The 17,393-nt window shown below is 44.3% G+C and overlaps 1 protein-coding gene across 2 annotated transcripts in view; it reads left to right on the forward strand.

Annotated features, from left to right (window-relative positions):
- Positions 1 to 17,393, forward strand: part of LOC137569288 (probable ATP-dependent RNA helicase DDX60) — a 573,444-nt gene that overhangs the window by 468,827 nt on the left and 87,224 nt on the right. For both annotated transcript variants that reach the window (XM_068278827.1, XM_068278828.1), the window contains 2 exons: positions 5,457 to 5,578; positions 13,644 to 13,791. In XM_068278827.1, coding sequence (XP_068134928.1) covers positions 5,457 to 5,578; positions 13,644 to 13,791 — 270 coding nt within the window. The remainder of the gene's footprint in view (positions 1 to 5,456; positions 5,579 to 13,643; positions 13,792 to 17,393) is intronic.

The raw sequence follows: 17,393 nt of genomic DNA on the forward strand, positions 1-17,393 counted from the left end.
CACCCCCTATCACCACCTGTCACTGTTACCCATCAGATCAGACCCTAATCTGCCCCTTGCGGGCACCCAATCACCCGCCTACACGCTCAGATTGCCCTCAGACCCCCCCTTATCAATTCGCCAGCGCAATATTTACATCTGTTCTTCCCTGTTATAACCCACTGATCACCTGTCAATCACCCATCAATCACCCCCTGTCACTGCCACCCATCAATCACCCCCTGTCACCCGCAGATCCGACGTCAGATCACCTCCCAAGTGCATTGTTTACATATGTTCTCTACCCTAAACACCCACTAATTACCCATCAATCACCCCCTGTCACTGCTACCTATCAGATTAGACCCCTATCTGCCCCTAGGGCACTCAATCACACCCTCAGAACGCCCTCAGACCCCAGCCCTGATCACCTCGCCAGTGCATTGCTTGCATCTATTCCCCCCTCTAATCACACCTTGAGACACCCATTAATCACCTCCTGTCACCCCCTAGCACACCTACCCATCAGATCAGGCCCTAATTTGCCCCGTGTGGGCTCCTGATCACTCGGCCAAACCCTCAGATCCCCCTCAGACCCTCTTCCGATCTCCTCCCCAGTGCATTGATTGCATCTATTTTCCCCTCTAACCACCCCCTGAGACACCCATCAATCACCTCCTGTCACCCCCCTAGCACTCCTATCCATCAGATCAGGCCCAATACAAGCTGTCATCTAAAAGGCCACCCTGCTTATGACCGGTTCCACAAAATTCGCCCCCTCATAGACCACCTGTCATCAAAATTTGCAGATACTTATACCCCTGAACAGTCATTTTGAGACATTTGGTTTCCAGACTACTCACGGTTTTGGGCCCGTAAAATGCCAGGGCGGTATAGGAACCCCACAAGTGACCCCATTTTAGAAAAAAGACACCCCAAGGTATTCTGTTAGGTGCATGACGAGTGCATAGAAGATTTTATTTTTTGTCAAAAGTTAGTGGAAACTGATTTTTATTGTTTTTTTTTTTTTTAACAAAGTGTTATTTTTCACTAACTTGTGACAAAAAATAAAATCTTCTATGAACTCGCCATACACCTAACGGAATACCTTGGGGTGTCTTCTTTCTAAAATAGGGTCACTTGTGGGGTTCCTATACTGCCCTGGCATTTTAGGGGCCCTAAACCGTGAGGAGTAGTCTAGAAAACAAATGCCTCAAAATGACCTGTGAATAGGACGTTGGGCCCCTTAGCGCACCTAGGCTGCAAAAAAGTGTCACACATGTGGTATCGCCGTACTCAGGAGAAGTAGTATAATGTGTTTCGGGGTGTATTTTTACACATACCCATGCTGAGTGGGAGAAATCTCTCTGTAAATGGACAATTGTGTGTAAAAAAAAAATCAAACAATTGTCATTTACAGAGATATTTCTCTCACCCAGCATGGGTATGTGTAAAAATACACCCCAAAACACATTATACTACTTCTCTTGAGTACGGCGGTACCACATGTGTTTTTTACACCCTAAGTGCACTAAGGGGGCCAAAGTCCAATGAGTACCTTTAGGATTTCACAGGTCATTTTGCAACATTTGGTTTCAAGACTACTCCTCACGGTTTAGGGCCCCTAAAATGCCAGGGCAGTATAGGAACCCCACAAATGACCCCATTCTAGAAAGAAGACACCCAAAGGTATTCCGTTAGGAGTATGGTGAGTTCATAGAAGATTTTATTTTTTGTCACAAGTTAGCGGAAAATGACACTTTGTGAAAAAAAAACAATTAAAATCAATTTCCGCTAACTTGTGACAAAAAAATAAAATCTTCTATGAACTCACCATACTCCTAACGGAATACCTTGGGGTGTCTTCTTTCTAAAATGGGGTCATTAGTGGGGTTCCTATACTGCCCTGGCATTTTAGGGGCCCTAAACCGTGAGGAGTAGTCTTGAAACAAAAATCACCTGTGAAATCCTAAAGGTACTCATTGGACTTTGGGCCCCTTAGCGCAGTTAGGGTGCAAAAAAAGTGCCACACATGTGGTATCGCCGTACTCAGGAGACGTAGTATAATGTGTTTTGGGGTGTATTTTTACACATACCCATGCTGAGTGGGAGAAATATCTCTGTAAATGGACAATTGTGTGTAAAAAAAAAATCAAACAATTGTCATTTACAGAGATATTTCTCCCACCCAGCATGGGTATGTGTAAAAATACGCCCCAAAACACATTATACTACTTCTCCTGAGTACGGCAATACCACATGTGTGGCACTTTTTTGCAGCCTAACTGCGATAAGGGGCCCAAAGTCCAATGAGCACCTTTAGGCTTTACAGGGGTGCTTACAATTTAGCACCCTACAAAATGTCAGGACAGTGAACACACCCCACAAATGACCCCATTTTGGAAAGTAGACACTTCAAGGTATTCAGAGAGGGGCATGGTGAGTCCGTGGCAGATTTCATTTTTTTTTGTCGCAAGTTAGAAGAAATGGAAACTTTTTTTTTTTGTTGTTGTCACATAGTGTCATTTTCCGCTACCTTGTGACAAAAAATAATATCTTCTATGAACTCACTATGCATCTCAGTGAATACTTTGGGATGTCTTCTTTCCAAAATAGGGTCATTTGGGGGTTATTTATACTATCCTGGAATTCTAGCCCCTCATGAAACATGTCAGGTGCTCAGAAAAGTCAGAGATGCTGGAAAATGGGAAAATTCACTTTTTGCACTATAGTTTGTAAACGCTATAACTTTTACCCAAACCAATAAATATAGGCTGAATGGGTTTTTTTTAATCAAAAACATGTTTGTCCACATTTTTCGTGCTGCATGTATACAGAAATTTTACTTTATTTGAAAAATGTCAGCACAGAAAGTTAAAAAAATCATTTTTTTGACAAAATTCATGTCTTTTTTGATGAATATAATAAAAAGTAAAAATCGCAGCAGCAATCAAATAGCACCAAAAGAAAGCTTTATTAGTGACAAGAAAAGGAGCCAAAATTCATTTAGGTGGTAGGTTGTATGAGCGAGCAATAAACCGTAAAAGCTGCAGTGGTCTGAATGGAAAAAAAGTGCCTGGTCCTTAAGGGGGGTAAAGCCCATGGTCCTCAAGTGGTTAATTGATCAACCAATAGTATCCTGCTCTGGAGTCAGCTGATTGGCATGATCAGCTGATCTCTCCATGCCCAGTATAAGAGTTCTGCCTCTCAGCGCGCGCACGTGTATTCCTAAGCCTGTGTGCACTAACAGACTCAGCCACACCAGACACACGCTGCCGCGTGCAAACTGCCGCGCTGGACGCGGAACCAGCCGCCTTACTGTTGTTGCATGCGGCGGCTTTTCCGTGTTCTGCCCTGTTACCAGACGCACGCTTCCGCGTGCAAACCGCCGCATTGGACGCGGAATCAGCTGCCTCCTCAGCAGCACACGCGGCGGCTTTTCCGCAATCTCCCACAGTCCCACTGTGATAGAGGCCTTGAAAATGGAATTACGTCCATTTTCGTAATTAAAGTGACATTGAAGCGGAAAAAAAAATTATGATATATTTAATTAGTTGTGTAGTACAGATAATTACTAGAACAGTAGTAGCAAAGAAAATATTCTCATATTTTTATTTTCAGTTATATTTTTTTTTTATAACATTGCATCGTTCTCTAATATTTGCAGTTTAAACATTACACTCAGCATTCTAAATGATTTTACAGAGCAGGCTAGTGAACTTTTGAACTTTCCTCTGCAGAAAAATAAAAAAAATTCAGTGACAGACACTTGATATAATAAGCTTCAGAAGACATAGCTCTCTGTGACTTTGAAAGTCAGACAGATCAGTAAGTCTTTTGCATAGATAACAACTGGAGTTTCTTACCTCTTCCTGTACTGGAAACAATATTAGATTTATGTATCTGCTGCTAATAAATGTTTTATTTCTTAGCTGTACTACACATACAAATCATTATATAATATATTTATTTTCACTTCAGATTCCCTTTAAAGAGGAGCTGTTAGGTATAAGGTCTCAGAGAAAATAAACACATATATCAGTAGCTAAAGATTGGCTGTACTTACATTACATATGCATTTCACTGTCCACGTTTGGATTTCACAGAATTTGTATATAGTATATGCAGAGATAGATGCTCCTGACAGCTCATGGCAGGCTCCATGTTTTTCTGTCAAATGTGTCCTCATGTCCTGCCTGCTTCCTGATCACAGATAAGCTCCTACTTGAACAACACAGTGTGCAGTGAATATTAATGAGCCATGTGGCTAGGAACAATAGCTGACTCCTGCAGAGTACTCTGCCCCGAGATTTATCAGTGCTACGCGCTGGACTGATTACAAGCTTCTGTAACGTCTCATTAGCAGCCGAGGGGGGGGCCCCAGAATGCTTTGCAGTTTAGTATGCGGCTTGCGTCCTTATGGGTCTATAACAGACTTGCTGATAAGCACACATCAAAGGTAACTGAGATTTTTATCTTCACTAATGGCTTTTGGGCTTCCTTCTAAACTGTTTAACACAGGAGAATAGAGGTTTAAATTAGCTTCTGCAGCCTGACAGTTACTCTTTAAAATAACTTTGTTTCTCTAGAAAACACAAAATTACAAAATTTCGTGTTAAATGCAAATTTGCGCCGAAATACGATATTACGAAACCAAAATTTTGCTTAAATTTTAAATTACGGGTTGTATGGAAATTTCAAATTCGTGTCATAGCGGCAAAATTTTCATCCGTAGTTAAAGGGACTCCGAGCAGTGCAGAAACTATGGAAAGATGCATATCATTTTAAAGCTCTCTTTCTCCTCTTTCCAATAATATATAAACCGCCACCCTACGCCTTTTAGTTTTCACTATTTTCGCGATTGAAATTGCCGCGGCCGCGATTTCAATCGCGAAAATAGCGAAAACTAAAAGGCGATTTAGGTGTCGCCAGAAAGAGGAGAAAGAGAGCTTTAAAATGATATCCATCTTTCCATAGTTACATTGTATTACACAGGGCGACTTTTTCCTAAAGTCAGCAGCTCCATTCTGCTGAATGGAGCTGCTGACACTGGGGAAAGTGTCGTCCTGTGTAATACAAGTAACTATGGAAAGATGGATATCATTTTAAAGCTCTCTTTCTGGCGACACCTAAATCGTCGCCCTACACCTTTTAGTTTTCTTTATTTTCGCGATTGAAATTGTGGCTGCGGCAATTTCAATCGCGAAAATAGCGAAAACTAAAAGGCGTAGGGCAGCAGTTTGTATATCATTGGAAAGAGGAGAAAGAGAGCTTTAAAATGATATGCATCTTTCCATAGTTTCTGCACTGCTCGGAGTCCCTTTAAGGAAATGCGAAATTACGAAAATTTTGGCTAAACACTAAACACATATAATGGTGTTTTTTAACAGTTTATAGCTGTGCTCCTATATGTTTTCAAAATACTAGTGTATATAGATAGCATTCACATTTTCCTTGTTTTCTCTTCTCAATTTCAGGTCCTAAAAAATTCTCAAATTCTGTAATGGAAACTCTGATTCTGATACTGGCACATCTATTTGGAAGACAACATTGTCCACCCCATAGGCTTTCACATGGGAAAACATTTTTACAGTCTAAGGTAAGAAAAGATATTAGTTGAAAAGGGCACCAAAGACATATGTGTAAAAAGGGCACTGCCACAGACTTTAATTTTATTTACTGCGATTATCGGCTGTAAGCCGGTTATATCCTACAAAAACTTTGGCTACAACAATCCCACTGAACACCATGGTTAAGGTTAGGCAGACACCACCATGCAGAGATTTTAGTTAGGCATGGGGGAGTGGGGGGGGTCTAAGGGTTAGGCATCGCAATGGGGAGTTAAGGTTAGGCAAGACCATGGGGGGTCAAGGCTATGTGCAAGGGGGGGGGGGGGGACAAGGGTTAGGCACCATCATGAAGAAGTTAATGTTAGGCACCACCATGGGGGTTAAGGTTAGGCAATACCATGGGGGGGTCAAGGTTAGGCACCATGGAGGTTTTAAGGGTTAGGCACCACCATGAGGGGTAAAGTTAGGCACGGGGAGGGGGGGTTAAAGTTAGGCGCTGGGGGGATTAAGGTAAGGATTTAGGTTAGGGTATAGGGTTACATTTTAGTGCCTTTTGTAAATGGAATCACATTAATTAGCTACAAATAAATGCCCTTTTAAAAACAAAATCACCTTTATCGGCTTCATCCAGGGCCTTTTTATAAACGCAATCCAGTTTATTGGCTATATCTGGCACCCTTTTAGAACAAAAAAAAACACATTTAGTGGCTACATCTGGTACACTTTTTTCCTGGCACCCCTTTTACATGTATGAACGGGGGAGGGGGAATGTGCCACAACACTTTACACTTAGGGGGCGGCCAGGCAGGCAGTGCTGTGAGGGAAATTTCATGCTGAAATATATGGGAAACCGCTCATCAGAGAGGGATCTCATGCCTGCCCATACACTGCATGGTCGACCTGCCCATACATTGACCAGTGTATAGCTACCGTTAAGAGAGCGGTGTAATATGTATAAAATTAAGCAATACAACTTCAGTTGAATACAGTGAAACCCTCCTTGAAGAGTAAACAGAAGCAAACTAGATTTATCTGGTTGAGCAAGCTCTGTTGACAACAAAAGAGACCAGGAAAGTTTAAATGTGGTCATTATTTCTTTTTGTTGGTAGATGAATCAACCAGATTGTAGGTCACATGTATTTCTACTTTTTAGACTTCAGAGTTAAAATGTACCCCTTAAAGTGAATGGGAACCGCATTTAAAAAAATGAGACAGATACTTACCCAAGGAGAGGGAAGGCTCTGGGTCCTATAGAGCCTTCCGGCTTCTCTCCTGGTCCCCTCGTTCCAGTGCTGGCAGTATTTGACTAATTTAGTCAAATACTGCTTTACCCGGCCGAAGGAGGCTTCAGAAGTCTTCAGGGAGCCCGAGTGCTCCTGAAGAAGGACGGCCCTGTACTGCGCCTGCGCAAGCACGCTCTCTTGCACGCTCACACCTGTGCAGTATGGAGCCACACGTCTTTGGGAGGACACGGCTCCCGAAGACTTCCAAATACTCTTTCGGTGGGGGATTGAAACGGGGGGGGGGGGGGAGCCAGCACAGGATAGAGGGCACCGAGAGAGGAGACGGAAGTCTCTATATGACCCAGAGCCTTCCCTCTCCTTAGGTAATTATGTGCTTCATTTTTTTTTAAATGCGGTTCCCATTCACTTTAAATAATAGGAATGTAAGGCTGCATAGAGGAACTATTTCCTGTTGCTGCTAGACATACAGTTAATTATTATATCAATAATTGTGTATAAAAGGTCAATCCCATATAGGCTAATTAACCACAAAATGCCCCCCCCCCCTCCATAATTGTCTTTCCCAGCCCCTAAAAAAATGAATCAAGCGTGCCACAGTTAAAATAAACAAATGACGTAGCTGCAAATGAATATTACATACTAACCTCACTGTCAGTTCCTCTCAGAAGCTCACCATTTTCTTCTTACAGTGATCCCTTCCAGTTCTGACAATATTTTGTCAGAACTGAAATATACCAATTACTGTCAGTTATATATCAACAGCTGTCAGTTACAACTGAATGTGTAAGGTAATGTCCATGTTTCCCTATGGCTCAAGTGGGTGATATTACAGTTTAACAGTGTGCTGATCAGAAAGCTGTTATAGGGTAATAGCCATTTTTAAAATGGAGGACGGAGAATTCCATTGATCACAGTGGACAAATGGGATGCAGGAGAGGAGAAAGAAATTGAGAAGTAGACTACACAGGAGGTAAGTATGAAATGTGTATGGTTATTTTGACTTTTTATTTTATCTTTAGCACCATGGGCTCAATTCACAAAGCCGTGCTAACACTTAGCATGGCAGTGAAAAGCCGCTTTGCACTCGCTAACATGCACGTAAAGGTTTGCACGAGTAAAGATTTGCACGCAAATGCTTCGCGCGCAAAGTATCATGATCTGCAGTGACTTCACGTGATAATGATACTTAGCACGAGAAGTCACTGCAGATTACGCGAGCAGAATGTATATATTGAATTATTACTGTATATATTTCATTATGCGACGCGCGTAAGACTTTGCACGTGCCGCGTTACAGTAGCGCACATGGTAATGTAAGCACCATTCATAATTTCATTACCAAACTCTAACCACTGAGCGGGCGAAACGCCATTGATCACAGCGCAATAACGTAACGCCGTTCACGCGCTAAAACTTAGCGAGCGAACTGAATAAACTTTGCACGTGCAAACTACTTAGCACGCACGTTTGCACGTGCAAAACCTTAACACGTGATAACTGAATTATCACGGGTTAGTGAATCGAGCCCCATAACTGTAATATTTTGGGTTGGACCGGTCCAACACAAAATTTGCATGCACCTCTGCCCATACTTTAACAAGCCAGCATCCAGTCAAACCAGTTTCTGGGTCCCAATCTAAAGTGCCTGGATGCTAGAAGAGATAGGGCTCGATTCACTAAAGCGTGATAACTGCTATCACAGCAGTTATCATGTGATAACTGCTATCACAGCACTTATCACGTGCTCTGCCGCTCGCAAAAGTTTACATGCGAACAGCATTAATTCACGTGATAAACGAAGGTTATCACGGGATCACGTGCGCTTTTCATGCGAAACACGTAAGTGATCGTGCGCAAACGTTCGTTTATCGGGCTTGATTCACTAAACCGTGATAAGACAAATATCACACCTTATCAAAGTTATCACACGTTATCAAAAGTTATCACACGTTGGGCTTGATTCACCAGCGGCATCGCTAGGGCCTTTGATCCGGGGCACCGGCCTAAACCTGCGTCCTTGGAGCCCTCGGATCCATTAAGTGGCAAGAGGGGGCACTGGGCGGAGCGGCGGGGGGGGGGGGGGGAGCGGGCAGTTAAATACTCACCTCCCTTCAGATCCTTCCCTTCCATGTGCTTCCGTCTTCCTCCCCCCGGCGTCCGTCGCCTTGGTTACAGCGCACCCTGTGAGGACATCACAAGGGACGCTGTTACCAATACGAGGGACGCCGAAGGAGGAAGTCGGAAGCACATGGAAGCTGTGACTGCGTCGATCTGAAGGAAGGTGAGTTTTTAACTGCCTGCTCCGCCCAGTGCTCCCTCCTACACTAGGGGAAGCTGCCTATCCAACCTACGCTGGGGGAAGCTGCCTATCTAATCTATACTGGGGGCAGCTTCCTATCTAATCTATACTGGGAGAAGCTACCTCTCTAATCTATACTGGGGGAAGCTACAGACGCGGAGCTAGGGGGGGTCGGTGTAGGACAGGTGCCCACGGGCGCTAGGTCCCCGAGGGCGCCCAGCTGAGCTGCAGGGGTTTTTTTGGGGGGAGGGGAGTAGCGCTGCGACGAGACGCAGGTAAGTCCCGCCCGCCGCTGCCAGCCACCCGGACATTAGTTGTGGAGGGACAGCGAGGGAGGGAGAGCCCCCTAAGGTGAGAGAAGGAGGGGGGAGATGGCCCCCCTTCTCCACCGCTGCTCACAGCTCTCCTTCCACTGCGCTGGGCACATATACTGGGCACACATACCCCCTGCCTACATATACTGGGCACATATACCCCCTGACTACACATACTGGACACATATACACCTGGCTACATATACTGGGCACATATACACCTGGCTACCTGTTCTGTGGACATCTCTACCCCTAGCTACCTGTTCTGGGGACATCTATACCGCTGGGCACCTATTCTGGGGACATCTATACTGCTGGCCACCTATTCTGGGGACACCTATAGACCTCAGGCTACCTATTTTTAAGGAACCACTGCTGTCGGATTGAGTGTATTTTGGGGAACTGCTGCCAGGTGAAAGGTGTCTACCATATTAAGGGGGCATTCTGCCTATTTATGTGAAATGCTGTCTATTTATGTGCCTCACGACTGCTGAATTTGTCTTGTTGGGGGCCTCATGGTTACTGAATTTGTCTTGTTGGGGGCCTCATGATTTGTTGGGGGCCTCAAGATCGCTGAATTTGTCTTGTTGGGGGCCTCATGATTTGTTGGGAACCTCAAGATCGCTGAATTTGTCTTGTTGGGGGCCTCATGATTGCTGAATTTGTCTTGTTGGGGGCCTCATGATTGCTGAGTTGGTCATGTTGGGGGCCTCATGATTGCTGAATTTGTCTTGATGGGGGGGGGGGGGGGGGCCTCATGATTGCTGAATTTGTCTTGGAACATTCTGGAAGGTACATACTGAGGGAGGGTGGGTGAGCGTGAGCCTGCTAACTTCCTGTACATTTGGCTCCACCCATGACCACACCCACATTTATTATATGGCCACGCCCCTTTTTTGGTGCACGTGCCGCAGCCTTCACCTTAGGGGGCGCATTAATAGTCTTTGTCCCCGGGCGCTGAAAGCCCTAGCTACGCCTCTGGGAAGCTACCTATCTAATCTATACTGGGGAAGCTGCCTATCTAACCTATACTGGGGGAAGCTGCCTATCTAACCTATACTGGGAAAAGCTGCCTATCTAATCTATACTGGGGGAAGCTACCTATCTAATCTATACTGGGGAAGCTGCCTATCTAACCTACACTGGGGGAAGCTGCCTATCTAACCTATACTGGGGGAAGCTGCCTATCTAACCTATACTGGGGGAAGCTGCCTATCTAACCTACACTGGGGGAAGCTGCTTATCTAATCTATACTGGGGGAAGCTGCCTATCTAATCTATACTGGGGGAAGCTACCTATCTAATCTATACTGGGGGAATCTGCCTATCTAACCTACACTGGGGGAAGCTGCTTATCTAATCTATACTGGGGGAAGCTACCTATCTAACCTATACTGGGGGAACATACCTATCTAACCTATACTGGAGACACCTACCTATCTACAGCCAAGCAAAGCCCGAGGGCCCCAGCCCAGCAAAGCAGAGTCCTTAGCAAAGCAAACCCCCCAGCCTAGCTGAGCCTCCTGGTCCCAGCTCAGCAAAGCATACAGCCAAGCAAAGCCTAGGAAAGCCCCCAGCCCAGCAAAGCCCCCAGCAAATTGCCAATCCCAGTAAAGCCCCAGCAAGTCACCTAGCAAAGCCAGGCCGGCTCAACATCACTGCCAGCCAAGCTGGCACAGCATCACCGTCAGAAAGGCCGGCACAGCATCACCACCAGCCAGGCTAGCACAGCATAACCACCAGCCGAGTACAGTGCACAGGCCAGCCAGCCGAAGGCAAGACAGAAGCCAGGTGAAGGACTTATAAATGTATGTGAAATACTGCCTATTGAATATATTTAAGTTACGCCGCTGCTATGTTCATGTACATTTGGCCCCACCTATGACCATGCCCACTTTACAAGGCATGGCTACGCCAATTTTTGCCACAGCACGCTACGTGCGCCGCACACTCGTTCCCTCTTGGTGCCCAGGGGTGCTCCGGATCTCTCAGGAACCTAGAAACTCCCCTGTGATTGAACTAAACCGTGATAACGCATATCATGGCCGTTTTCACACGTTTTTTCGCGTTTGTTCAAGTTCGAGAGTGTTCGTGAGAAATCGCGGCTGTTTTCACACCAAAATGTACGATTGTGCGCAAATGCAAAAACATGCGCGAAAACGGCCTTGATATGAGTTATCTGTGTTTAGTGAAACAAGCCCATTATCAAAGTTAACACGCCTTATCAGAGTAGCATAGCGAGCGCTACGAACCCGCAGGGGCTCAGGGCAGGACGAACGCCATTGCCAATTAGTAGGCATAAGTTCATAGCGCTCGCTATGTTACTCTGATAAGGTGTGTTAACTTTGATAATGGGCTTGATTCCCTAAACCCGTGGTAACTCATATCACGGCTGCACTAGTATTTTCACGCGCGGTTTTGCGCTATTTTGAATTTTTGTGTGCAATTGTGAATTTTCTCACACAATCGTGGACAAATTGCAAATTGTGATTGCAAAACGCGAAAACGTGCACAGCCGTGATATGAGTTATCACGGTTTAGTGAATCAAGCCCAACGTGTGATAACGTTGGTAACGTGATAACTTTGTTAACATGTGATAACTTTTGATAACGTGTGATAACTTTGATAAGGTGTGATATTTGTCCTATCACGGTTTAGTGAATCAAGCCCGATAAACGAACATTTGCGCGCGATCATGTGCGCGTTTCATGTGAAAAGCGCACATGATTGCGCAATAACCTTCGTTTATCACGTAAAGTAATGCTGTTCGCGTGTAAACTTTTGCTAGCGGCAGAGCGCATGATAACTGCTGTGATAGCAGTTATCGGGCTTGATTCACTAACCGTGATAAGTCATATCACGGCTGTTTTCGCGCGCATTTTTGCGTTTACGATAATTTGCGATTGCGTGCGATAATTTGCAATTGCGCAGGTAAATTCGCAATTGCAACCAAACGCGAAAATGTGCGCGAAAACGGTTTAGTGAATCAAGCGCATCACATGATAGTTGATGTGATAGCAGTTATTACGCTTTAGTGAATGAAGCCCATAGTGTGCGGTAATCCAAGCAAAGGAAATTTCAGGATAGACTTCATCACCACAGTCCTGATCTTACAAGTCAGCATTCATCCAGTGTTTCACCACGACACTAGTGTATAGGATAGCATATACAGCCAGATTCAGCAAGGTCACATTGGTAGTATTGTCTCGCACTCACTGTGACTAAAGTATCAAACCCATGAGGCTAGATTCACTAAACCGTGATAACTCATATCACGGCCGTTTTCGCTCGTATTTTCACGTTTGCGCGCGATCGTGAATTTTCACGCGCCATCAAGAATTTTCATGCGAAAATGACCGCCTACAAATTTGCGATCGCGTGCAAAGTGCGAAGATGCGCACAAAAACGGCCATGATATGTATTATCACGGTTTGGTGAATCAAGTCCATAGTCTTTAAGGGGAGTGCATCAGCTGAAAAGAGGGATGACGCCTTCTATGCAATATTCAAGGAAAAGACCTGGCACATCCAGAGTTAATCTTTATATTAGTTCCATGTAAAAAATATGGCCAACGTTTCGGAGCATCGCTTTCTGCGAGTGTTTCGAGGAGCCGAACTCCTACTTCCTATGCAGGAACTTTTGCACAGCAGCAGACAGATCTTTGCCTCTGAGCAAACACTGGGCTTGATTCACAGACAAACCCGTGATAAATCTTATCACGGTCGCGCCAGCGTTTTGCGCACGCTATAACGCGCATAACGGAATCGTGGCCGTTTTGTGCACAAATTCACGTTTCCACGCGAAAAGCGTTACGTGCGCTATAACGCTAGCGCGACCGTGATAAGAGTTATCACAGCTTTGTGAATCAAGCCCATTGCCTTGATAAAGGGGTCCTACGTCGTTCTGAAACGTTAGCCATATTTTTTACATGGAACTAACTAAAGATTAACTCTGGATGTGCCTGCTCTTTTCCTTGTTGAAGATTCAGCAAGGTGTCCCAGCCTACTTCCAGCCTTGGACACTGTTTTAGCCACCCTGTGTTTGAGAACACCCCACCCTGTGTAAGTAAATCTGCAGCACAGTTTTCTGCAGCATAGTTTATTTCAGTCCTACATGTTTCGTTCTTTTCTCAAGGCACTGTCTCCAGACACCTTTCCATTTGAACCAGTATGCTTGCATTACAGAACTGTGTGCACACATGGCAGTTACCATCAGTTAATGCATATTTCTGTGCAGGTCGTACTGGATAAACTCCCTGTTAAATTTGCTGCTGCAGTCAAAGAATATAACAGGAAAGTTGCAGCAATCTTTGGACACTGCATCCTTACAGCTTCCAAGCTGGCAGATATGGAGAAGGAGTATCAGCTGCCTCTCACTCACATAAGTATGTTAAAAAAAGTTTTATTATTATTATTATTGATTTATAAAGCACCATCATATGACGTGGCGTTGTACAAAGTAGGAAACAAACATGAGGTACAAAATAATACAGACAATTGTATACTCCACTATACGAAATACAACATAGTTGGTACAAAATACAGAAATCGGTAAAAAATACAGAATTGGTCATTACAGTAACAAAATGAATAAGAAGAAATGTGTAACAAACTGCAAGACAAAAAAGGGTGAGAGAGCCCTGCCCTTGCAAACTTACAATCTAAAGTAATGAGGGGGGGGGGGGGGGAGGGAGGAGGACAAGAGGTTGGGCAGCATACAATATATAATTGTGCTATTATAGCACCTATGGTGGACATAGGATCAGGTTACTAGTCTTTTGGTGGTCCACATTTATATTGATGTAATACTTGCTGAATGACCCTTCAACTCTTTTGTATTTTAGTGTATGTGTGTGTTTTGAATGGTGACTTCTTGTCACATATATGGATTGTTATTGGAATTCTGCTGTATGCATAATTTTTAGCCCACTCCTATGTATATTTGTTGTGCCCTTCCATCATCCCCTTCCTCCTTCGCTCTAGCCACTCGATTCTGTAATTTTCCTGAAGCACAGGCTTGGCTGCATAGTTTTTTGTACTTGGGTCCGGTTTTCTGACCCTTCGATTGGCTTGCGCTTTGGGGGCGTGGATGGATGACGTGCACGGACGCCTGTGTGGTGGATTGCGTACTATGTATATAGGGCAGGACATAACGAGACCACGCCTCCCTTTGAAAAAGCTGGTAGACCCGGCGAAACATGTCAGGGCTGCTGGCATGCTTCTGACACAGGACTTTGCTGCGGAATTCGCTCCCCGCGAGCTTCCTCACATCAATCCACATCAATCCATGCCACCGCCGCCTGTTTTCTTTGGCCCATACCCCTTGGAGCATCACGCTTGGGCTCACTGTGGCTTATCGGCAGGACTGACTTTTCATACCATTACATACAGCAAGACAGCCTCCATGTGAGTGCTGGGGCTGTCTTGCTGTATGTAATGGTATCATATTCGGGATCATACCTTTCACAGTTATATGAACTCTGGTTGTTGGAATCCTTTCGATTGCTTGAGCACGCTAAGGACAAGTGATCTGATACCTAGGATCCTGGCTCTTGGTCACTCCCCCAGCCGTGAGCTTCGGCAGTTGGTTTTAGAGAACGTTGATGCATGATTTAAACAGACTTCTATCGCACTACGCCCGGAACTGGTATAGTATGAAACATCACTGTTCCATTACTCTTCCTGTACTAACTGTGCCTGTCTGACTTACAACTACCTGTTGTGAACTCCTTCAGCTTGCTGCTCACTGTTGCTTCTCATTATAAGCCAGATTAATCCATCTGTTTGCACATATATCTAATGTTGCTGCTTGCATGTATTTGCTTTACTGGCTATCAGTTTCCCTGCTGTGAACATTTTTAGCTGACCATTTTGGCAAGATTCTCAATCCAAGGGTGATGAACTCTGAATTTCACTATAGGTCTAAATATGCACAATTTTCTGGGATCCCTGATCACACTAGGTGATCTTAGGTGTATGGTTGTGGAGGTGCATGTGATTGGTTGAGTGATTATTCCAGGTTCTGTGTCTTTTAATGCTGCTATTTTTGATTATATCATTAATAAAGTTTTTGTATTTATATTTTTCACATTGAAAAAGTCTTTGTTTAGATCTGTTGCACATACCCCTCAACCCCCCTTTTCCCTTGAATTTTACGCTATCATACAATATTCATACCTAGAGGCAGTGTGTATTAGGTTGTCTAGTTAGTACGAGTACAACTTGGCCAGAGGTCAAAAGGATAACTGGCCTAATATAGAGCATATGCTTGATGGGAAAAAAAGTAGTTGGAGAGCGATGGATGTGTTGTGGCAGGGGATTTCAGAGGAGGGGTGAAGCATGTGCGAAATCTTGCATATGTGAATGAGAGGAGGCGGTTCTAGAGAGACAAAAGATGGTCACGTGCAGATTTGAGATTGCAGTTGGGTTGGTATCTGGAAACTAGTGAGGAGATGTACAATGGAGAGAGACTGTAGAGAGCTTTGTAAGTTAGAGTTAAGAGTTTGAAATAGAGCCTCTGGTTAATTAGCAAATTTGGCAGCTAATGAAGAGCTTGTCAGAGAGGAACAGCAGAGGAAGAGCGAGAAGAAAGATGAATGAAACGAGCCGCCAAGTTCAATACAAATTGGAGCGGTGTCCACAGTACACAAAGTAGTATGTTACAATAGTCCAGCCGAGATATTATAAGAGCATGTATTAACATTTTAGTTGAGTCAGAAAAGGTTCGATGTGTGATATGTCTTTGAGTTGGAGATGACTAGAGCTAGTTAGGGAGTGAATGTGAGGAATAAAAGAGAGAGCGGAGTAAAATTGTATCCCTAAGCACCGTGCTTTGTCTGCACTTTCTGAAGAAGGAGACCCTCCGTGGCCCCAAAACAATTGTCAATTCTGTGTTAACACATGCATTAAGGAATAAATACTCCTGCAAAATACCTTTGGTGTGTACTGCTAGACAACCTTCAACAGTGGTGTAGCTAAGGAGCTGTGGGCCCCGATGCAAGTTTTACAATGGGGCCCCCCCAAGCACTCTATACATAACAATTGATACGGCGCACCAAAACCTGCCATTGGCAACTACAGTGTCAGAGGTGCAAGAAGGTGATGGGGAACAGTGTGTTAATGATTATCACTATTCAAAGTATCTATAGAAGTGATTATTACCAGCACAGGCCCAATAGAGAGCTAATACTGTAGTTGAGGCATGGCCCTCGGGGCCCCTCTGGCCCAAGGGCCCCGATGCGGTCGCAACCTCTGCAACCCCTATTGCTACGCCCCTGACCTTCAAGCACCGTGCTTTGGGAACTGAAGTCATAGGGGTGTTATTAACATTTGGCAAAAATTGGCTCAAGTTTAACTGAACTGTTTAATTTCTGTGAATGTTGGTAAAGCCCATCTCCAGGTAACAAATGAAATCTACCATGCGATGATGGACAACCATGGACATGGTGGAGATGGGCATATCTGAATGGGTTCACACTTTCGCATAGAAGTGCATTAGGTCCATTTTACATATTTATTGGTCAAAGCAGTCTGGCAGCAGACATAGAAGCAACTCTTTGTAAAGAACCTCAGAGGGTTATAATGCTTGGGGCATCACTAATGACCTGGATAATGCCAATTGATATTGATATAAACATTAAATAATGATTTATAATTGTTCCAGTAAAGGATTTGGCTAATGGTGAAGGTCCATGTGCATATGGAGAAAGTGGGGTAAAGCATCCCCCACTGAGAATTCCAATTGATCAAAATGAATGGGCCAATGAGTAAAAACCCCTGCTGAAAATTCCAGGACTCCTGATCAGTGTGGTGGGGGGACTTGAATAAAACTTTTTATTTCTGGTGTTTATCATTTTAACCGTAAAGTACTGTCTCACGTAAGTTTTTTTTACATTTTAAAATTTGTGGAAATGGATAAGGGGTACTACTGTGCCTCTGTATTCCTTTCCTGGGAGGAGTTAGATATCTGAGGCATAATAGTCACCCT

Source organism: Hyperolius riggenbachi, chromosome 1, assembly GCF_040937935.1.
Source record: "Hyperolius riggenbachi isolate aHypRig1 chromosome 1, aHypRig1.pri, whole genome shotgun sequence".
NCBI classification, from domain to species: Eukaryota; Metazoa; Chordata; class Amphibia; order Anura; family Hyperoliidae; genus Hyperolius; species Hyperolius riggenbachi.